The sequence below is a fragment of the Crotalus tigris genome, unplaced genomic scaffold (assembly GCF_016545835.1).
Source record: "Crotalus tigris isolate CLP2741 ecotype Arizona unplaced genomic scaffold, ASM1654583v1 scf7180000017625.6296891, whole genome shotgun sequence".
In the NCBI taxonomy this organism is placed as follows: domain Eukaryota; kingdom Metazoa; phylum Chordata; class Lepidosauria; order Squamata; family Viperidae; genus Crotalus; species Crotalus tigris.
Window position 1 is genome coordinate 2,468,298 of NW_024096520.1, and position 24,982 is coordinate 2,493,279.

Consider the following 24,982-nt stretch of genomic DNA (forward strand, 5'->3'; position numbering starts at 1 on the left):
GAAAAAAAAAAATAAAAAGAGAAGAGAGAGAGAGAAAGAAGAAAGAAGAAAGTAGACGAAGAATAAAGCATATATATATATAAAAAAAAATATATGAATAATAATACATAAAAAATGTATATATATAAAAAAGAAAAAGAAGAAAGAAAGAAAGAAAAAACAATCATTACAAATTATAAAAAGGCTAAATAATATTTTTCCATATCCAAATTATGTTGTATAAAATTTATCCATTTTTCCCATACCGCAAAAAATTTTTCTTGAGATTGCTCCTTTAAGAAAGCCGAAATCTTTGCCATTTCTGCCAAATACGAAACTTTATGAAACCATTCTTGTAAAGTAGGCAAAGATTCCTTCTTCCAATATTGTCCTATTAACAACCTAGCGGCTGTAATCAAATTTAACATCAATATAACCTCCTTAGCATCACAGTCAATAACAATACCTAGTAAAAATAATTGCGGAGTAAATTTTACCCTCCTTTTAAAAATTCTTTGAATATTCCACCATATCTTAATCCAAAAAGCTTTTATATGCTTACACGTCCACCAAATATGGTAATAGGTAGCATCCAAATATCCACATCTCCAGCATTTCGGCTGTAGATTAGGGTACATAATGGACATTTTCTTTGGGTCAAGGTGCCATCTATAAAACATCTTATAAAAATTCTCTCTTAAATTTTGCGCTTGTGTGAATTTAACATTTCTTATCCAAATAAGTTCCCAAGTATCCATTGAAATCGTTTCACCAATATTCTGTGCCCATTTAATCATACAATCTTTAACTAGTTCAAGTTCTGAATCTAATTCCACTAAAACCCCATAAACTCTCTTAATATGGGTTGGCCTTTGATCTCTTACTTGTTTTAAAAAAATTTCATCTTCTCTAAGCCAGCCCATTTTACAATCCATCTTCCATCTATCCACTATTTGTCTATATTGGAACCATGAATAAGTTAAGTTTTCATGTGTTAATTCTTCCAAAGATTTTAACTGCCAGTCTTGGCCATCCCATCTTAGTAACTGTACGTAAGAGACCTTGTCCATATTTACCCCTTTCCTTATACCTTCTATGGCATGCCGAGGTATAGCCCATAATGGTATTTTGAAGTCACTTTTATAATACTTTCTCCACACTCTTAGCAAAGAGTTTCTTATAATATGAGACTTAAAAACCCAATCCACTTTTTTATTAAATATTAAATAGGCATGCCATCCAAAAAATAGGTCCCAGCCTTCCAAATGAAGTATTTCTGTATTTGTTAAATTCACCCAGTCGCTAATCAATGTCAATACTACAGCATCATAATACAATTTCATATTTGGTACCTTGAGTCCACCTCTCTCACGAAAATCTTGCATTATTTTAAGTTTCACCCTTGGTTTTTTCCCTGCCCAAACAAATTTATTAATACCTTTTTGCCATTCATCTAAATTACGTTCGTTCTTTAAGATAGGTAACATTTGGAACAAAAAAATAAACTTTGGCAGGACATTCATTTTAATAACTGCAATTCTGCCCATAAGGGATAACTGTAAATTATTCCAGTTTTTTAAATCCTTCTGTACCTCCATCCACAGCTTTTCATAATTATTTTTATACAATTTTACATTAGAAGCAGATAATGTAACCCCCAAATATTTTACCTTATCAACAATTTCAAAGTCTGTTAAGTTAACTAGAGCCTGTTTATCACCATTAGTCATGTTTTTAGCTAATATTTTGGTCTTATTATTATTAATTTTAAAGCCAGAAACACGTCCATATTGTTGAATCAATTGTAATAATTTCACCACCGAAGAAACAGGTTGAGACAAAGTAACAACCAAGTCATCTGCAAAGGCTCTTAATTTATATTCTTTTTTATTAATTTCTATTCCTTTTATTTCTTGAGACTCCCGAATTTTAATCAACAAAATTTCCAGTGTTAAAACAAACAATAACGGAGACAACGGGCATCCCTGTCTTGTTCCTTTTTCTATTACAAAAGCCTCTGACAAACCCCCATTTACAATAATTTGAGCAGTCTGTTTTTGATATATATTGGATAATACTTGTAATATATTTTGTCCAAAATTCATCTCCTTGATTAAACACAGCATAAACTGCCAATTCACTTGAGAACCTGAGACATTTTGTTGGATCTTATTGAACACTGAATGAGCCCAAGTAATTATGACATAAATAGGGAAATGTTTGGATCTTGTAGGCATATTTAAAACTTTGGAAATGGAAGACTTGCCAGTTCGTAACATGAGTGCTCGCTCTCTCTCTCTCTCTCTCTCTCTCTCTCTCTCTCTCTCTCTCTCTCTCTCTCTCTCTCTCTCTCCATTCATTATATTTGTACATCATTTAATAAAACCCATTCATGTTGATCTACAGCAAGCCACCCTTGGACACATCCATGCCTCTGTTCTTCTTTCTTTCTGATTTTTATTACTTAGCTTATCTTTATCTTTTGGGGGGAGTGAGGGTGGGGGCAGGGGCTAGGCATATAGTATTTCCAAAGAATGCAATGGGTTTGTAGTCAGATATTTCCCCCCCTAAATATCGTACTTTGTTAAACTGCTCAAATAAAGAAAAATGCAAATATGCTTAAAAACATTCATGGGTAAAGGGACCCTCAGAACTGAGAAGCATTGCAAGAGAAAAAGAAAGAAAAACTTTCTTTCAGTGGAATCCATGAAGCAGGTGTAGAGGAATTTAAGAAAACCCAAAAAGTGATCACAGCCATGTGACCGAACTTTTGTATGATGTTGACACATACAAAAGAGGTGGAGTTTCAATCACATGGTTGCTACTGTCTTCTTGTCTTTTTGACTGACTGTCCCCATTTTGGACACTGCTGCTTGAAAGTATGTCTGGAATAAAACAACTCCAAAAATATTGCCCTTGGGGGCATGTTTGTGCCCAGGGTGGGTGCAGCCTACTGGGTGGGTGTGGCCTACTGGGTAGGCATGGCCAGCTCTATATCGTTCACGTCAAGGGTGCCTGTGGGGGCTTGGGCAGGAGTGGGACAGATCTGAGGGTCTCTGACAGAAGGTGGTGGGACCAGGGCAAGCACCAAGACATAGTCCATTTCTTCATTCCTCACAAAGGGTGACACCTCCCCAGCATGCATCCAGGGGGTGGGACTGACACAGCAGGGGCTGGCTCCTTGCTGTTTCCAGACAGTCTTGTGGAGCTAAGACTGAATGTGTTTCAGCATAGATGGCCACCACAAAATTGTACATTGGCTCCCAGCCGGCCTGGGCCAGGGCCAAGGCAGCGGGGGCCGTTTCCTCACTGTTTCCAGGATGGCTTCGCAGGTCACATGAAACCACTTCATGGGCCGCATCCGGCCCCCGGGCCTTGTGTTTGACATGTCTGTGTTAATACATGTAATTTTAAATATACACTTTGTTTATCAATTTTTTTCTGAAATTATACCTAATAAAAAGATTTCAGGTTTAAAGTCTATGGGTTTCCCTAACATCTTTTCTAATCAAGTATGTCCTTATGTCTAAATTTTTTTTGCTTTAACACACATCCACCACAAGTGATAATATGTACCAGGCTTTTGGTTTTTTCCCAACATTTGCTAGACATATTTTTAAACATTTTTGTTAACCTAACGGGTGATAAATGCCATCTATAAAACATTTTATATAAGTTTTCTTATATAAATTTATAGTTTCTATCCCAAAGATTTTGCCATTTCTTTAATTCTATATTATATCTAAAAATTTTCACTCATATTATCATTGTTTCTTTCACTTGTTCATCTTCCATTTTCAAATTCAATAAAAGATTATACAGTTTCTTAATCAATTTTTCATCAGAACTCAACAACATCTTGTCAAATGATGTCTGATCTTTATATAAACCATATATTTTAACATCCTTATCATACCTCAATTGCATTTGGAGTCGGGGTCACCATTATTTTTCTGTGTGAAAACAAAAATATGCACTTTTTTTTAGCAAGGATTAGTAGAATGTTATATATCCACTAAATTAAATTCAGAAATGCATTTTAGCAATATGAATTTTTTTTACAATATATAAACCCAATAGAAAATCCTAATAATTAAAATAGCAACTCAATTCCACATTGAGAATTGCCATTTATGTAACTGTCTTTTACCAAAGTTTCCTCTAAAAGCTGTTTACCCTAAAGGAAAAAAAAATTCTCAAAAAAGAAAAAAAACCCCAACCCCCAGTTAATTTAATTTTCCAAATTATTTCATTTCAGTAAAACTTGTCTGTTCTTAGCAGAAGATCCCAGTCCTTTCCTTGCTGCAAAGGAAAATGCCATCTGATACAATTAATATTAAAATCATTTCTATCTGAACATGCAAAATACTTATTCCCATAAAGTAGGAGAAATAAAGTTAAAAGCACATGTGCATACCCCCTGCAGTGATAATGTTTCTAGCATTTCTAAATCCTGCTTGGTGATTGTCAAACATTGCTTGGCATCCCTTTTCCACCCAACTCAAATGAATAAACAGTCAGGTGACTATTATTGTTAATTATACAAACCTAAGCAAAAGACATTTAATAAAGAAGGCTATCTTTAATGTAAGAAGGCATTAAATACAAGGGTGGATAAAGGCAAAAAGAGGAAACAGAAATTGCAATTTATACACATTTTCCCTACAACCAAAATTATACAGAAGTAAATACAAACATATAATTAAGAGGCAAAGATAAATAAGTCTAATAGCCTCATTAGAGTAAACAAATGAGCAAAACTTTAGAAAGAAAGCAAAATGAACCTCTCCCGGTAACTAATATAATTATTTTTACTATTCAATTATATTGTTCAAAAAATAATTATAACAGTGCTATCCACTTCTTTAGGTCCCTATCCACTTGGGGAGCATGGATCTTAATTCACTACCTGAAAATCAAGTATGTCTTTTGCTTTAAAAAAATTAGTCACTCTAGTTTATGGATTTTGGGAGAACAAACTGCCCCAAATGCAGTGTGGCTTACAACTGAACTACATACATAGAATTTCATGCTTAATAAAAGTTTAGTATTCCAAGCATTGCAAATATCAGTTTTGACAAGTGTCACAACTTGAAAACAACTTTAAACTGGATGTTGATTTTATACATGTGGCTGAAATTATTTGTATTAATCATTTTCTTGAATTGAAAGGAGGACAAACCCAATTTTGTTATTTTAGGATATTGAAATTGCTGTGCTTTTTTAAATAAAAAATGTATATCAGCAGTTAATGAAGAGGAAATAATGATGTGTGTGCATTGTAAAATACATTAGAACACTAATTAGACTACAATCAAATTGCTTAGGGAATTTTTTCAGACATCTACCTGGTAATTTTCCATCCCATGCATGAGCTCATTTAACAATGCATGCATTATTAGAAGACGGAGCTAAAATTAAATCAGAGAATTCCAGGGTGGCCCAGCATGAAACAGTTCTAGTTTCCTGTATTTTAAGAGTAACTATTTTCATTTAATGATTCTTAAAAAAAATACACCTTAGCTCAGAGATGATTACCTGGGTGGGTTTCACTTCTTGCATTTGTACAGATACAAAGGAAGTTCTGAAGGAAAACAATGATACCAGTGTGACATCAACTGTAAACAAATAAATCAAATGTGTGAGTGGCTCTTTGAAATATTGAGCAGTATGGAATATTACAAGTGCCTATTGTGATTAGGAAGGACACTGTCTGGCCCATCTTACCTGTTTAGAAAGGAGACTTCACTTTGTGATTACCTGTCCACAGTCTACAACATTTTCCAACCTTGTTAACTTTAAGATGAATGGACTTCAACTCCCAGAATTCCTCAATCAGCAGTCAGCAGTCATCTAGTCCAGCCTGTGCTTAAGCAGGAGACCCTGCTTTTGGGCACCAAGTGTTGTGATTTCTCGTCAGCCAATGGACCGGCAGCTGTCTGAAGAATCAGAGGAGGGGCCTGGAGTGACATCAGAGTTAGATGAAGGCTCTGTGGAGCTCCAACACTTATAGTCTGAGGAGGAGCCTGGCCCCTCTACTTGCGCTCAGGCTGAGACACAGCTGTGCTGGGAGTCTGAATTGGACAGTGATGACTCACAGCTGAGAGCTATCCAGGATGCATGTAAACACCAGCAAGAAAAGAGAGTAAGACAGAGGATTGCAATGGGGCGGCTCCAAAGGCAAAGGAGAAGGTATTAGGAAGCCACGCCTTGGCTGCATAATAAAAGGGAAGGTATGGGAGGTGCTGGTTGCTGAAGGCAACCATTTGTGTTGAGGATCGAGTTTCTGTGCACTATGTTTGTATGCCTTGGACATTGACTCAGGTCTGTGAATAATAAAAGGGGATTGTTTTTTTCCTGCGGTTCCAGCCTGCTTGTTGGAACAGGGGTTTCTCCTTGTGAGCTTAACAAGGACTCACGTAGGCTGGGACACAACACCAGGGACCAGTTCCATGGAGAGAGGTTTTTCCACGGACTGGAGAGTGCATGGTTTTGTGTGCTGCCTACATCCTGCAGATGAAGCTTTGCTTGTTTGTTGCTGGCATGCCACGGCCCGGTACTGGTCCATGGACCGAGGGTTGGGGACCCCTCCCCTATATCATTTCTGACAAGTAGCTGTCCAGTCTCTTCTTGAAAGCCTCCAGTAATGAAACATCCACAACTTCTGAAGACAACTGTTCCTTTGGTTGATTGTTCTCACTGACAGAAAAGTTCTCCTTATTTCTAAGTTGAATCTCTGCTTTTATCAGTTTCAATCCATTGCTCCTTGTCTGGCCTTACAAAGGTGAAATGAGATATGTTGGTGACAAGATGATATCACTGGACAGTTTGGCATTTTTAGTAGTTTTTCAGCAGTAGGAACTTTCAAAGCAAAACAGGCTTCCCATGCATCTATTTCACTTCTTATTTCTGTTTTGCTTAAATTGTGCAATCCAAATTCGATATGCCCATTAGATTTCCTCAGTGAGCGCTGAGGGATATAAAAATGATTTGCCACTCAAAGAAGTATATGCAGACATATGCACTTGGGAAACATAAACCCCAAAATGCATACCTACAGAAAAAAAGATGCATTTTCTCCTAGATACAATGCTCGCAAAAATAAGTACATTGGGAAAATTGCATAGAAAAATGGGGATATCGTACAAGGAGAACTGCAAGTAAAAGATACTTTCAAGATATCTGTGCAAACAGATAAGCCAACTAGAAGCTAAAGATGCTAAAAACAGAAAATAAGTGGGCAAGAGTCCCTTCCGTTTTCAAAGTTAGCATGTTTACAACAGATAATACTAGTGGCAATGCCAGCAATTAAGGTTTTTCCTTAGCATATTTTTATTTATATTTCGTCTTTCTAAACCACCCACTTCCTCAAAGTGGGGTTCTGGGTAGTGTGGAATATAATCAACATATAAAACAACATATGAAACTAACATTAAAATAGCAAGTTTGGCTTTAAATTATAAGATTATAACATTATAAAATTTCAGAAAAGTTAAAAAAAGTCCAAGATGGCCATTTTATATTAGTTAATACAGGTGTATGTGTGGGGGAGCTCTTATGGAGCCAGCCAGCCCCATTGTTGAATGGACTTCCATGCCTCCCATGCAAAGCCATAGAGCCAGGTTTTGATGCCTTTACTAAAGGCAGAGTGGGGGCATCCCTCACCTTTGGGAGCAGGATGTTCCATAATGTGGGAGCAGCAGCAGAGAAGGTTCTCTTCCTTGTTGTTGTTGTTAGTTGCAAAGTCATGTCCGACCCATCACGACCCCATGGAAACATTCTTCCATGCCTTCCTGTCCTCTTCCATCTTCTGGAGTCCATTTAAGCTCACGCCTACTGCTTCAGTGACTCCATCCAGCCACCTCATTCTGTCGTCCCCTTCTTCTGTTGCCCTCAATCTTTCCCAGCATTAGGCCCTTCTCCAGTGACTCTTCTCTTCCTACACCCTGTCAATCAAAACGCTTCAATTGTTGGTGTCTGCAGCATACCTTCCCTTCCTGATCAAGTGGACTGGGCTGATGTGATGGAATGAAGCTGGTTTTGTAGACAGCCTGGCTCCATGTCATGTAGAGCTTAACAGGTGATGACCAAGGCAGACCAAGAGAGCTGAGACAGAGTATTGCTAAGCCACAGCAAACTACATAGACATAAAGCTTGGTTAGTAAGCATTGGGATCAGTTAATTTAAAGAAATTAGAAATTAAATTAGAAACTGAACATTTCTAATTTAAAGAAAAGAAAAAGAAATTCCATGCATGATAAATGATACTTTTCAATGAATGATTCCTCAAAGTACTCTACAGGTAGTTGTCAAATTACAATCACAATTGAGCCCAAAATTTATGTTGCTAAGTGAGACATTTATTAAGGGTTTTTTTGCCTCATTTTATCACCTTTCTTGCCACAATTGTTAAGTGAATGTAGCTTCCCCATTGACTTTGCTTGTTAGAAGGTCACATGACCTCTGAACACTGCAACTGTAATAAATATGGATCGGTTGCCAAACATCTGAATTTTGGTCATGTGACCCTGGGGATGCTGCAATGGTTATAAGGGTGAAAAAATGGTCATAAATCACTTTTTTCAGTGTCATTGTAACTTTAAATGGTCAAATGTTGTAGGTCGAGGACTATCTGTCCACAAACACATTCTCTGTAGCTGTGCTGCTACAGACTGGAGATAAGTTACTGTAAGAGGAAAACATTCACTTTCAATAGGCTTTTCATATAGTATCTCTTTGTCTACTAAATATGAGATTATTGTTTTCAATACTTATTATCCTTTTTTTCCCTTCTGCATTGCTGATTTTCCATTTTGTTTTCTCTATAGTTTCTTGGAATGCTGATAGGGCAGAACGTATTCTCTCTAGGATTTTCTTCTTGTCCTACTTGCTTTGAAACCAAACTTCTCTAAAGATTTACACAACCTAATTTTGTTTACTGCAAAAAATGACTCAAAGTGAAATAATAATAGGACACAATACACAGAACTGTTTTTCAAACAAAGCTCTAAAGTAACCCAATAGTAGCACTATAATATTTCCTTCTGCTGTGTTTCCTCCCCCCCCCCATTTTTCTACATTAAAGAAATCTGTGCTATTTTAAGCAGGTATTGTAGATTAATTTTAATATGCAGAAATATTCAAGAAAGCATCTCAGCTTTTGTTCTGAGAAACAGGCTCTAGTGTTTATATAGACTCACATACCTATTATGCTGACTTGTTTTCAATTTCGAGGTGTGTGGATTGTTCAATTTTTTGAAAAAAAAACCTATTTATGTAAGAAAAAATGTTCTGCTATGACAATATGCTCTTATAGAATTCTCATTTATGTCAAGAGAAACATAGGAATAGAATAGAATAGAATAGAATAGAATAGAATAGAATAGAATAGAATAGAATAGAATAGAATAGAATAGAATAGAATTCTTTATTGGCCAAGTGTGGTTCACCATACAGGAAGCTGCCTTCTAGTAAATTAATCCAGTATTCTAATTTGCTTAGTGTAACATACATTAACCTTAAACTCATACATATCAAACACTCAAAATCCATCCTTCCTTCCTTCCTTCCTTCCTTCCTTCCTTCCTTCCTTCCTTCCTTCCTTCCTTCCTTCCTTCCTTCCTTCCTTCCTTCCTTCCTGTCCTCCTGTCTTCCTGCCTTCTTTCCTGCCTTCCTGCCACCCCTCCCTGTACCCCTGCTTAGATTCCATTTGTACAATTCCTAGCATAAACTGAAAATTTGATTAAACTTAGTGTCCTTTAAAAGGTTGCCCTTGCACGTTCAAGCAAGTTCTTTCTCTCCTGACTCCCTATCACTCATAGTCTCCTTATGAGAAAGCAATGAATGAGGATGAGCAATCTCTGAGTTTCTCTATTATCTGGAAAGATTTTGCCAGCCAGAAATCATTGCTGACTCTTGTCCACTGCCACAGCTCCATCTCTGCTCCTTTGGAAACATCTAGTCCACCATAAAACCTCACTCAGAAGCAGATTTTACTAGGCAGTTACAGAATTAACTTTCCAGTGCAGAACATAGGAACAAGTTGCTATGTTGCCATTGTTAAATCATTTTTCTAGGAGCCAGCAGTTTAGTGAGATTTTGCCATACAATTAATGACTGCCTTTGTATTCCCAGAACCAAGATGCTTTTGGGAAAAAGGAATGGATGGAAATCATATTATCAGTGTTCAAAGCCAAAATTGGAATGGAATACTTTCAGAGTAAGTTGAAGAGTAGTCCTTACTTTAGACTGTTCTTGGTAGTGTTCCTGAAAACATGCATGGGTACCATAGCAACCACCTTCCTTGGAGATGGTCATCATGAGCAATGGCACTGTAATGCAATTAAGTATAATAGTCAAAAATCTATCAGCACTTAATGCTACAGCAAAGTTAAATATCTTTATTTTGCTGTCAAATACATATGACTGATCCAGGTAAAGAAACATTGGGGAAATAAACAAGCATAATTATTCAGATTGATTGCCTCCTTTTTTCTACTTTTGCCTCCTTCTCCCCACTTCTTCCTGAAAAGCCTCCAGCTGTTTTGATTTGCTGGCTGAGGAATTCTGGGAAATATTATTTTCTTACAGTTCTTGAGATTGAGAATCACTGCTCTACAGTAAGTCTCAGGGTCTCCATAAACTCTTTGGCTCCAGATATTTCCCTGTTTATGAAAATTTTTCAGGTATATAATGGAATTTAGTTCATCGGAAGTACATAGTAATATTCAGGAATTTTTAAAATAGTCATCCAGGTCATAGTTATCCCAAAGATGCTTTTTCATGAGGCAACTGGACTTTCTTGTTTTCTTTGAACGTTTCACTTCTCATCCAAGAAACTTTATACTCCTTGCAGACAGTTGGTCATTTGCATTCTTTTAGTGAGTCTTTAGTGCTACCTGGAGGCTTATCTGTGTCTTCAGGGTCACCTGAGTGAAGCTTGTCCATCCCAAGGATAAAACACCCAGACACAAACTGAGCAATGTGGTATATGTAGTACAATGCAGTGAGCCATGTGCAGATCTGTACATTGGGGAAACAAAACAACAACTTCATAAACATATGGCACAACATAGGAGAACAAACCTATCAGGACAAGATTCAGCAGTCCATCTGCATTTAAAAGGCAAAGACCACTTTTTTGAAGACAGCAAAGTCCACATTTTGGACAGAGAGGACTACCAGTTTAAAAGAGGGCTCAAAGAGGCCATCTATGTCAAAATTGAACAGCCCTCTCTCAACAGAGGAGGAAGGGTCTGACACCATGTATCTCTAGTCTACAACACAGTCCTTTCAACAGTTCCAAGAAGGCTCCACACACATTTGTACTGCTCAAGTGACCCTGAAGACACAGATAAGCCTTCAGATAGCACTAACAACTGACTAAAAGACTGCAAATGACCCCCTGACTGCAAGGAGTATAAATCTTTCTATTTCCCAGCATCCAGTCAGAGCTGAAGAAGCTTCTTGGATGAGAAGCAAAATGTCTTCAAAGACAAAAAAGGAAGTCCAGTTGCCTCTTGAAAAAGCATCTTTGGAATTCCTTAGCAATCCTTCCACAACAGTACAGTATAGTATAGGCTTCAAAAACTCCAGGGAAATATATTGCCCAATTTTGGGGAAAGCATAGTATTAGGAAGAAGCTGAATCATGGAATTCTGTCCCTTGGCAATGCAAGGAATTGCTGGGCAGCATCTGCACACATTGAAGATTTTTTGACAGTTCCCCCTTCAATTTATACTTAACTTTTTTAAAGTGAAGTCCATTGTTGAATTGTAACTTATAACAATACAAAAGTCTCCTCTGTATTGAAGTCTGAAATTCCTCCTTCAACAGAAAGCAAATTTGCTCCATTATCTTTCTGACAGAGCGTAAAATATTTGGACTTAACCCTTCCTTTGTAGTGTGCTATACTCAAGGCTAAGCATGCTCAGATTTTAATATCTTACTCCAATGCAAATACTATTTATTTTCCAGAAACCCAAATGAATTCCACCTAGTTGTGAATTTTGCTACCCTAATTTAGCAAACTATTATGACATTTTCCACCACACTTTGATTCTTTCATCTTGTATCCCAGGTTGGGGATGATTTGCTCAATCAGTTTAGAATAAAAAACATAGTAGAGATCATTTTTCTGTCATTAAATCTATTTGTGGCCAAACATAAGAAAAGTCATGCTAGATACTGCAGACCCATCCAGTCCAGCCTTCTGTGTCACTCATTCTCCACCACGAGGCATTTGAGAAGCTTGCATGCCAGGATTGGAGGCTGTTGGTTTCCTTCCACTATCATTTCTAAGTAATAAAAATTCTGCTTAAGACTTTTACACAGTCATGAATTATTATCTGATTCTCCATGAATTTGTCTGATTCTATTATAAAAAAATTCAGATTGACTACTATTGGCACAATGTAAATAAATAAATAAATCTGTAAATAAATAAATAAATCTGTCTGTAAATAAATCTCACAATTTAACCTTGTTCTGTATATATAAAAAAATTCCTTTCTGCTGTTCTACTAGGACTACTGCTGATATATGAGATGACCTTAGAGAAGACAAAATGATAGATAGTAATTATCAACTTGGTTAATAGTACAGTCTTCAATCACTGTGTGTTTCTCAACATAGAAATGACAGGAGATTAGGGAGCTCAAATCATCTTACCACCATCACCACCTGTTTTGAGGACAACTATAAAAAGTGTTAAGGATCCATGAGTATTGTAACTAGGTGCCATTTTCTGGACTTAGGCCTGGATTCATCACCATCAGTCATAGTGAAGCAATTGGTACCTTTCAACCTTTTCTTCTTATCTATCGCTCCAATTGGCTTATATGGACAGGGGGGTTATTGCAAAGCTTGATACATAAATATTTGTTGGTCTGTCTCTGTAGAAGTTTCCATTTGGAATTGTCAGAATAGCTAAGGAAAGTTCATTTGAGAGTCTTACAGCCCACTTTTTGCAAAAGAATAGTGATTCTATGAACTTAGGGGTAATGTTTTAATAAAAAGTAAACTCTGTAAGGAAGACTGAGTGGCACAGGTGAAGACGCTTGCCTCCCACTTGGAAGTTTGAGAGTTCAATCCTAGGCAGCAGCAGATGTTTCTCTATCAGGGCACAAGGAGAAAATATCTGCTGCGAACTCTGCATAAGCATCAGGAAGAGCAGCCAATCAGTAAATGCTCAGCTCCATTCAGTCATCCTGACTCCATCCCAATAAAAGGGTTTACAGGGTCATAAAAAGAAAACTCTGTAAGGAAGACTGGGCAAAATAATAACAATACAGAATAATGCTATCTTTTTTTACATTTCCCTAAAATATTACTTCTATAAAAGAGACTCCAATTTTTCTGTTTCATTCTTGAGAGGCATGAAAGTGTTTTCCACTCTTTTCATGGTATTTTTAAGATTTTCTTGCTGTGTTGAAATGACCAAAGATACAAAAAAAAAAAAAAATTGTTTGTTGCAAGTTTCTTCATCATTTTCCAGTTTCCATGGTTGCTAATTGGGAAACTTCTACTCTGATTTGTTTTCGGATTGCATAGAAAAAACAAGGGAAAAGTTTTTATCTGCTGTGCAGAATATTGTATAATAAAAGAAAGTGTAGTCTCACACCTCCCTGGACCACTCATACTGTACTTGCAAGAGTTTCCATAAGAGAGTAATTTCAAATCCTAATGGCACAAAAACATTTGGCAGGGAATCCATGCTCTGTTATAAATCCCCCACCCCTACAACCAAAAAAGTATTTAGAAAAAGTGCTTGTTAATACTGTTTCTGGGAATTGATTTTAATAATGGGAATAGTTTTGCAGTTCTTCCCACTGGGGCCAAAGGGGCATTATCCTTGGAATGGAAGTAGAATCTCTCTCTATCTCTCTGTCTCTGTCTCTCTCCATATGTCTATCATCCATCTCCCTATCTTTCTATCTCTCTATCTTGCCATCATATACCTCTATATCTATCTATCTATCTATCTATCTATCTATCTATCTATCTATCTATCTATCTCTATTTAATCCATGTACTTTATCTATTTCTCTTGCTCTCTCATTTCTCTCTCCCTCCCTCCCTCCCTCCCTTCCCCCCTCTCTCTTTCTCTCTCTCTCATTTCTTGTTTTATTGTTGGCAATCTTGACTGCAGGCAGTCAAAAAGATGCAAAGACATTTTATATAGATCAAGTGGATGAACCCTTTCTCCAGATTTTGATCTTTGAACATGTGCTGTATCATGTTCAAAGTATCAAGTCATTGGGTTTAAATATTTTTGTTTCAAGGTCTAGGCAGTGTTATATTGTTTAACAATTGAATGTCTTTGCTGCTTTAGGAATTACACTTAAGTGGCATTGTTGAGAGTCGACTGCCCTGCACCCAACTGTTCTTCATACCCTGATAATGAGAGTGTATCTTTTCTATAAATCTTGAAAACTAAAGAATAAAAATACTCAGTATTATTATTTTAGGACTGCTAGAATTTGCCTGGCAAGCCAGATATTTCTACTTCAATTCTTCCCATTAAAGAGGCATAGGAATCTGGGCTGATAAATTTTAAGGCTGATGAATTTTATGGTGTATGAAAACATTTGCTATTTCGTGCCATGAGATGACAGATAAAGACAGTGAGAAAGTACATGAATGTTAGATGAGACAAACAAAGCAATCACTTGCAAGGATATTGAAATTATATGTAAGATGCCTTCCCAGAACTGTTCTGATCTAGTGAGGAACATCTGTCTTTTGTGAAAGAAAGATAATAGAAATGGAAGGGGGGTATAAAATACATAATAGAAATTTCCAGGGCTTTTTTTCCTCATAGAATGCCCAGAACGGAGTTCCGCACCTTTTTTGGATGGAACCTTGTAGGGTAGGCAAGGCGGGTTGTATGACTATAGAAAACACAGAAATCTCTTGAAGAAGAAGAAGAAGAAGAAGAAGAAGAAGAAGAAGAAGAAGAAGAAGAAGAAGAAGAAGAAGAAGAAGAAGAAGAAGAAGAAGAAGAAGAAGAAGTAGTAGTAGTAGTAGTAGTAGTAGTAGTAGTAGTAGTAGTAGTAGTAGTAGTAGTTAGGGAAAGCCTGGTTCCAAACTATCTAGGAAGGTTTAACAACCAAATATATTTGTGTATTTATGTTAATCAGGCTTGTATTTATATTAATCAGGCTTTAGCTAATTTATGCAGTTATATCCCTTGGTCTTTTTACACCTTTGAACTTTGTCCTTATTTTATTCTTTACCTTGTTTTTAATTCAATTCTTAATTATACGTCTCCTATATAGTTTTATCACTCTGCTCTAGACTATAGCCCTACCACCTTTCTTCCAATTTTAGGTTACTGCATTGTGGAATAACTTGGTGGAGAGACCTGGGAAAGATTGACTCTACTTCTGCCCCTACTTAGCCAGGTCTTTATAGTGCATATCAGGTCAGTAATTTTACTAAGGAATAAGTCCTGAGTAATAGCTGGTTTGATAACTTGCAACAAACTACATTTTCTGAAAACTTACCTTTCTTAAAAGCCATGTTTTCTTCAGCTACTGTAGATCTGTTTTGCTAAATGTAATTTTTTAATTTTAACAATCCTTTTCACTAATGTACTTTGGAGAGATGTTAAAACAGATTGCCTACAATTTCTTGGATTTTTTTTTAATTCCTTTTTTAAATATGGCATTTTAATGGGAACTTTATAATCTGGTATAAAGTCCAACATTAGGAATATGATACAGTATATAGGTTTGGTGAATAATTAGTATTTTCTTATTTGAGTTCCTTAAATGATCTCAGATGGATGCTAGCTAATCTAAATTATTTATCTTGCTTTTCATTTGTCTAGAATATTATTTTCATTTTGCTCTATAGATTGTCTTGTGGAAAATATATCTTTATTTTCTTTAATGTCAGAGTCAACACAAACATTGAATCAGCTTCTAAAGCCCTTACTTCTTTAACTCAAAGATTTCTTGCCATCCAACTACTTCTGGTTCTAACAGTTGTTTGCTTTTATAAGTATTCTTCTACTCCGCCACCCATATCATCTGTCAAATCCCAGAGAAGCAACAATGAATTGCATGTCTTTAGTAATTTCAGTTCAAGCTTCTGTAAATAATAATTCAATAAACTGGATAAATTCCTCATGAAATGTTTCCTGCAGGGCCTCTATAAAGATTGGCAGGAATATAATTAATGAGTCTAATTAAAGGGGCAATGTAGTACTGTGCTGAAATCTGTCTTTCAGTTTCTAAAAATAAAGACTTCTGTTTTTTTTTATCTTTAGAACTATTTTAGAACTTCTTTTGGTTGTGCTTCAAACTTGTGATTCTGAATCACTGTGTAGCCTCTTCGCTGCTCATGTTAACTCACCTGTAAAAGCTTCAGAGCAGGAATTTCACTACAAACAAGAGGTGGAAACAGGAGATACTTTGTGAGTTGGATTGACTACCTGAGTCCTAAAATGGTCAGAATTGGTCCTTATTTCCAGACAAGAGAGATAGAACAGGGAGGCTATGAATTGTCTAGAACACAGGTCGGCAACCTGCGGCTCCGGAGCCGCATGCGGCTCTTTGAGCCTTCCCATGCGGCTCCCAGCCTCCTCTGCCTTTGCAGAGAGAGACAAAGACAGAGGAATTGCGCTTCCCTGCTTCTCTCTCTCTCTCTCTCTCTCTGTGTGTGTGTGTGTGTGTTTGTGTGTGTGTGTGTGTGTGTGTGTGTGTGTGTGTGTGTGTGTATAAACTGAAGAGGAGCTGAAAAGCTTACTGGGCAGAGCTCTTCCCTTTGCTGCGTCTCTGCAGGAAGCAGGAAGGGCAGCAGAGAGCTAGCTAGCCCAGCTAGGCTGACTCAGGAATTCTGGGAGTTGAAGTCCATGAGTCATAAAAGAGATGAGGTTGCCTACCCCTGATCTTGTTGACAACAGCCTGAAGCTTGTCAGGTGAGCAGCAGATAGGAGAGGGGGGGAGAAAGAGAGAGAGAGAGAAAGAGAGAGAGGGAGAGAGAGAGAGAGGAAAGAGAGAGAGAATAAGAAAGAGAGCGGGGGAAGAGGAGTGGCAGACCAAGGGCAGATAGAGAGGGAGAGAGAGAGAGAGAGAGAGAGAGAGACCCTTTTGACATCTAAAATGAAGATAACACTGCATATATCCTTTTTTTACCTCTGTGTGTGTGTGTGTGTGTGTATGTATATATATATACATACATACATATACATATACATATATATACACACACACACACACACACATACATACACACACACACACACACACAAACACAAACACACAAACACACACACACCTATAATAAAGGTAAAAAAGGATATATGCAGTGTTATCTTCATTTTAGATATCAAAATGGTTTTGCGGCTCCCAGTGTTTTGTTTTTGGTGGGAAACGGGTCCAAGTGGCTCTTTAAGTGTTTTGGGTTGCCTACCCCTGGTCTAGAAGAACAAAGTGCATGCAGCATGATGTAATTGTGCTTGACTATTCGTAATTAATCATATGAATATCCATTAAACGAATATACATACTGGGAAGATATGTATTTTGCACTTGTCTCCACCCAAGTGTCTTTTCTCTCTCTCTTTTTTTTTGGGGGGGGGGGTAATTTTTGTATTATTTTTTCCCCTTACAGTTCAATAGTACTTATTCCACAATGTGTTGTCTGAGTTTATCATTCACTAATACAAATTTAATTCCTAATCCTTTATTCTTTTCTCCAGCCATTGATAAAACAAGTCCCAAGTCTGATAGTATTCTGTTACTTCTTTTTCTTTCAACCTCATAGTAAGTCTGTCCATTTCTGCACATTCTGATATTTTTTTAATTATTTCTTCCTCTGATGATATTTTTTCCTTTTTCTAATATGCAAATATGATTCTTGCAACTGTTATCACACGTAAAATCAAATATATACTTTGTTTATCAATCTTTTCTGGCATAATACCTAATTTTAAAAAGTTCAGGTGTAAAATCTGGATGTTTTCCCAACATCTTTTCTAGCCATGTATTTTTTTCCCAGTATCTCTTTGCTTTAACACATGTCCACTATACATGATAATAAGTACCTAGCTTATGTTTACATTTCCAACATCTATCTATCAACATATTTTTAAACATTTTTGCCAATCTTGCTGGTGGCAAGTGTCTTTTATCAATGAACATCATGCTTTTCTGCATAGTAAAGCTATACCTAGTTAACTCTCTCCTGCCTGTTTAGTATTTCTCTAGCAGTACCACAGGAGTGAGGTACAAACTCCACCTCTTTCGCTTGTTTTATCACATCACAGACAATTATGCTAGGGATGGAGCTTTCATCATGACATTACAACCATGTTTTGTCATTTTGATATCATCATAACTAGCTGTGAATGCCTCTACCCATGTCATTCGGCCAAGTCAAGAATATCACATTCCCCATGAGAATATCAACACATTTTTTTGGGGGGGTGGGGTGGCGGTGGCGTGTTAACTTTTCTTATGAAAAAAAGTGTGAGTACAATTTGTTTTCCATTAAATTGAAGGGAAATTGTTTTTAATTATCAAGATAATTTTATGAGCAACTCTAAACTACAGTTATACCAGGCATGAAAATGCAAAAACAGGCGATTTTGTTCATTGACAGGTTTTGGTTTATGGAGAAAACGATGAGATAAACCTTACCAGATGTGTACCTCCAGATGTGTAGTTTGGCTATACCATCCATAATTTCCAAACAGAATTGTTAGCGATATGTAATTTTCTATTCCTTTTCTTTCTCTTGAAACTGATTGTAATAATCATGAATCAAGAAATTATATGCGTTCTTGAATTTTTAGACAAAAGATCATAAAAATAATTGGTGTTAGTGAATAAATTTCTTACTCTTTGGTTTACTAAAACAAATAGAAAAAAAACAGTTGAAACCCATCTGCAGACAAAGACATGTTTCAGTGTGTTTGGAATGCAATAGCTTAACTTGAATAAAATGTGTGTAATTCATAAGATTGTGTCATCTTTTTGGCAGCTGCACTGCCCAGCACTTTTATTCCTTCCAAAAAGGCAGAATAAACAAACATGTGCTTATGACTGATGTTCCAAAACCAATATTTAAAGCAATATGTGTTACTGGGTTAATTTTAAAATACCAATTTCAATAGATGCATAGTTCATATCTACAAATCTATACTTTGGAATTTGTTTCACCATCTAAATCCCATAGATTCCAAGCTGCGTCTTTTGCCAGGAGCCAAGCAAGGAATTTTTTTTTATTCAGCTATAGCCTTTTAAATTATTTCTGTGCAGCTATGCAAACTACAATCAATCTGCATATTTTATCAGATATGGAAAATATCCAGTTTCTAGTTTGTGCTGATATTCTGGGCAGCACAATCATTATGAGACAACATTTAAATGCTGGTTCTGTATCTTACCTCAACAATATTTTGCTGTCTCCTTTAGTCCATAAATCATCATCACCATAACAGAATAACAGAGTTGGAAGAGACCTTGGAGATCATCTAGTCCAACCCCCTGCTCAGGCAGGAAACCCTATACCATTTCAGACAAATGGCTGTCCAGTCTCTTCTTAAAAAACCTCCAGTGTTGGAGCTTCTGGTTGCAAGTTTTCCCACTGATTAATTGTTCTAATTTCCAGGAAATTTCTTAGTTCTAGGATAGTTGTCTCCTTGATTAGTTTTCACCCATTGCTTCTTGTCCTGCCTTCAGGTGCTTTGGAGAATAGGTTAACTCTAGACATCATTATCATTACTATCATCATCATCATCATCAAGAATGTTTTAGAGTTCCTGATGCAAAAATGATGTAGTCATGTACTGATGATCTGTACATCCTATCTTCTGAGGCTCTGAATGGGGAACAACAGGCTTCAAATGAACTCTGACAAGATTGATTGGCTTTGAGTTTGAGGATCCTCTCGTTGTATGATTATATATTTCAAATGTTGGATGGGGTTATACTATCCCATAGAGACCTCCTGAACTCATGACTCTTGCTTGAAGAGCAGATGGCAATTGTGGTTAGGAAGGCCTTTGCACAACTTGCATGGGGTGCCATTTGTGCATGTTCCTGTTTCAAGGACCTTACTCGTGGTCTCTCATGCCCTGGTCACCTCCGTGCTGAACTATTGCAATACACTCTATATGGAGCTGCCCTTGAAGACTATCCAAACCTTCACCTGGTGCAAATTGGAGCAGCGTGAAATTATATGTGTCCCTGGTAGAATGTATATTACATCACTAGCTACAATGGTTACCAGTTTGTTTCTGGATCCAATTCAATGTGATGGTGTTGATGTTTAAAGCCTTGTAAAGGATATTTGAGGTACTACCTTTTCCTGCTTTAACTTGCCCACCTGACCAGTTTGAATAGAATGGATACATAGTCCAGAGAACTAGGTGGGCCCTATGTACCTGCTGTGGCACCTGCATTTTGGAATTCCCTCCCACCCCCCAGAGATGAGGTCAACATTGTCACTTTTGAAGGTCCTTAAGACCTGGTTATGTCAGCAGGCCTGGAAACACCAGGGGATGTGTGAGATGGCTGAATTATTTATTTTTTATTTATTAAATTTGTTTGCCACCCATTTCACTGCGAGGTGAGTCTGAGCGTCTTACAATGTTAAAAATGGTAAAACATGTATATATATAACACAGAGACAGACAGACAGAGAATAGTATGCAACTGGGTGGTCACAGCAAATATTTATTTGGTTTGGATTTCTCTTCTGTTCATTTACTTTCCATTTTGTTAATTGATAAAAATAAACTATTAACACTTCTACTACTGAAAGCATTCTTAATTTAGGGCATTTTTGCATTAGGGCATAAGCAACTGCTTATTACTTTTGCACAGTACTGTATATGTAATGTTATTATTAATATCCCTTTATTATTTTCCTTTTCTTGTTTAGTTCTGTTTTAGTTTTTAATGTTTCTTAATAATAATATATACTGGTTTTGGATAACAATTGTTATATAGTTATTATCTTTTGGGATTGTTGTGTGATACAGAATCAGTTTTGTGAGATGGGCGGCCAATTTGATAAACAAGAAAACAAATGGTGATCTTGCATGATTGCCAAGTCCATGTCTTTTTAGTGCTGGATATGTTGTACAAGAGAGGTTACATAAATCAAGTGGATCTTTCTGGTTTCAATGAGTACAGTGTATTTAGCTGGCAATGTTATACATCTAGTTGTACCTCTTCACCTATAATGTTAAACAATATTTCTAATCCAGAACAAGAAATGTAGCAACAAACATTACATCTTCATTCATTTTGTTCAGTTCTTCAGAATCTAAAATATTGGGAGATATCCTGTCATGCCAACTTGCCTACTGATGAAGGCTTCCCACTTCATTTTATTTTCAGCTCTTGAATCAAAGTCACAGAGCTCATGTAGAAATTATGGATCACTTTGATCCACAATTGGCTTTTTAAATGGATTAAATTAGAGGCTTTATGGCACCCAGCAATACATAAATAATACATTGTTTCTTAATAATATGGTCCAGTTACTCCCAATTCCAGTCTGCAACAGGGCAGAAAAGGATTTCATTTTTTTCATATTTGGCTTGGGAAAATGGGTTTGAGCTGCATGGTAGCATTTGAAAGCAATTATAAATAGAACAATTTCTAAAACCACTTTTGGGATAGTTTAGAATATTGCTGAAGGCAGTGACCCATGCTGTTTTAGAAAATTATGGGATTCTCATTTTTAAAAAAGTTCAGTACAAAGACAAACACCTTTCCTTCTATATAGCGTATTAGAGCATGGTGACTGGTAAAAGAAATTGAAGCATTCAGATTGTATCTTTTTTTTGTTTTCCATGTTATTCTAGTCATAGAGGGACATCTCTAGATATAGTTCAATATTTATAAAATTTACCACAGTGCAGTCTTCACACCTTTCTTCAATTCACAAATCCTTTAATCCCATAAAGTTGATACTGAACATAATTAAGTCTCATGTAACATTGTCCTAATTAAAAAATATATAGCTAAGGAAGCTTAGCCTTATGGTTTGAAAGATTTGGATTTTTTTAGGAATAAAATGAAGGTATTAGATAAAATTTGATGAAAGTTAATTTTGTCTGTGTTTCTTGTTTGCACACCTTAGTGATTTTTTTTGTAGTATTGTCTGTCTTAATGGATGCTTATTTAGTTAAAATATCTGTTAAGAAACTTCTATAAATTATAGAAGATCCTATGTTCTAGTTTATACTTCAGATTATATAAATACATTTATGTATAAATCTAATATGCCTTGTATAGTGCATTTCATGAATTGAGCTCACACTAGAATATATTTTGGATGGTTCTAGAAATAGAATAGTTATAAAAATTCCCTTTTAATGACCCCAAAGTCATTAGTTTTGGAGTAGAATTAGGGTGACTGGATGAATCTGAGCATTACTGGCTGGATGTCAGTAAACATTCAGCTCCATTCAGTTCCCGACTTTACCATGAAAATTATAAAGCACAAAGATATTCTACCTCAAATAAAATATCTATGTATTTGATAAACAGCATGAAAATCAATAATTCTAAAACAGAAACATACATTTAACCTTGATTCTAGCTTAACTACTAATGAATAACAAGGACTCAAACTTAGAAAGAATAACTATCTATGATTTTATCGTTATACTGAAATATTTGAAATTCTGACATAACTAGAAATTTTCAATATTATAAATATTTTATTAGAATAAAAAAATACATACAGATAGCCATAGGATATATACACACACAGCTAATAGTTGAAAGAAAATTAGGTAAAACTTTTCAATATGAAACTAGTATATTCTAAACATCTCATGGAGACAATAGCAGTAGAAGGTAAATTCAGTTAAGTTGATCATGAAAATGGTAGTAATAGGAACATGGCATAGAATTTTCTTGTAACACGAATGGTAAATTTACCATTCAGTGGATGAACATTTGCTATGTATTATGTAAAGGATCTTTATTCCCATTGAAAGATAAGTATTTGGAAGCATCAGTAGTTCCCATTTTCCATGTTGAGGAGCCAGAAGCTACAGTGTTATATTTTACTATGTACATTATATACAGACACAAAAAGGAGAAACTGTCAAAGCTGTAGTCATATGATTATTTTTTGTTCTGAAAAACCTAATAAAATATAGAGCAATGTTTGAATTTTTACAACTCTTGTTCAAGAGTCTACCTCAAGTGTTCAGTAGAAAGGTCAGAAAAAGTGAATCCATACAAATTATATTTAGAGTGAGAATTATTTTTAGAAGCATTGAAATTGTAAACAAGGTATGCCAAACAGGGATGCTTATACATTATTTGGAATGAAAACATTGGTCAAAAAGAAAATTAAATTTGTTTATATAAATAAGAGAGCAGGAGTGAATCTATCATCCAGAATAATTCTAAACAATGGGTAGAAACATTGCAGTTGGACCTAAATCCAAAGAGAGTATAATCTGGCATTTAGGACAGCAACAAATTGTGGGTTGGATATTCAAACACATTACATATAATTTAGAAAGTTATTTCCTGGCTATAAGGCTCTGGTGCATTGTACTGGAAGTGTGATGTTCTATTCTGGGCACTTCATCTGTTTCTAAAAAAATACAAAGCAAAATACTAATATAGACAAAAATATGATGTAAAACTAAGGGAACAAGAAGAGCTACAGTAGTTTACACCAAAAGGATGTGCAAGCATAAATAAAATAAGTTCAGATACTTTTAAAGTTTGATATATCAAGAGGATTCTAAATGTTAAGGACCGAATTGACAGCTCTATGGAAGAACATAGTTCCAAGTGAATTTGTCCTGTAAAACTTCTGAAGTACTTTCATCGATTAATATGGTTTTGAACCAAAAAGAAGTACAATTCCTTTTTTATGTGGGTGGAAAGACATGAAAAAGATAAGGTACCATTCAGTGCTCTAATGTAAAAGCCAATCCTGGGATTTTCCATTTTTAAATTTTGAAACTGTACAAATACATTTTCAACTAAGACATTCTAGAAGATTACATCAGTCTAGAACAGAGAAGAATACTGTCTCCTTAAACAGTCTCTACAAATAAAGCAAACAAACAAACAAAAATGGGTGGGTGGGGGAAACTAGCAGAAGCTACCAAACATTAATGAGGCAAAAAAAAAATTGGAAGCATGATAAGGTTTTTAGTAAACCAGCTTTTTTATATTTAACTATTTACAACAAAAGTAAATATGTATAGTCTATATGAATATAAACAGAGATAATCATTTATTCAAATGAAGTTTAGCACTGAGAGGCTTTAAGAAAATTATTCAAGGTTTTTCATCAAACAGTGTTGAAATATAATTTGTAATTAATGCAAATTAGTATTAGAATGTTTTATTTCAGATAACGTTAAAATAATTTCTTGTTACTTGGAAAACATAAAGACTCTCAAAGCTTTTTCCAATGCTGATCTTCTTATTTTTGTCACATCAGAAATATGTAATGTAAAAAATCCTTTGGTTCATTAAGTCTTAAGGCATTTTATATTCCTTTAGAAGGAATTGTTTGAGATGGACATGATCTTTATTTCTTTAGAATGAAGTATCAGAAAGGATACAAAAAATGTTTAAATGCAGACTGGTAGTAAATGCATGCATAACTCCCACCTATTATTTCTGTTGGTCTTGTAATGGTTGTCTTAAAAAGCACTTTAAAGTAAATGATACATCTGGTCTTGCACTATCTGAAAATACACTATCACAATATTGCATTGAAAATCAAGAGCAGAGTTATTGACATCAAGCTGGAAATACAATTTAAGATTCCTGCACAGCTTCCCCTTGCATCCATACCTGAAACAAATGAAAAACAAAATAAAAGGTTAGTGGAAGAACAAAATAATGTGTATTTTTAACAGTACCCTGATATTCCACACATCTGTCTTTTAAATGCAGATGGACTGCTGAATCTTGTCCTGATGGCTCCTATGTTGTGCCATGCATTTATGAAGTGGCTCTTTTGTTTCCCCAGTGTACAGATCTGCACATGTCTC

At 35.8% G+C, this 24,982-nt stretch overlaps 1 protein-coding gene across 2 annotated transcripts in view; it reads right to left on the minus strand.

Annotated features, from left to right (window-relative positions):
* Nucleotides 1–22,653: 22,653 nt before the first annotated feature.
* CNTN3 (contactin 3) overlaps nucleotides 22,654–24,982 on the minus strand; it is a 166,557-nt gene continuing 164,228 nt past the window's right edge. For both annotated transcript variants that reach the window (XR_005555540.1, XM_039333617.1), the window contains one exon: nucleotides 22,654–24,782. Coding sequence is in view for 1 of the 2 variants with exons in the window: in XM_039333617.1 (XP_039189551.1) it covers nucleotides 24,688–24,782 (95 nt within the window). In the remaining variant the exon portion in view is untranslated. The remainder of the gene's footprint in view (nucleotides 24,783–24,982) is intronic.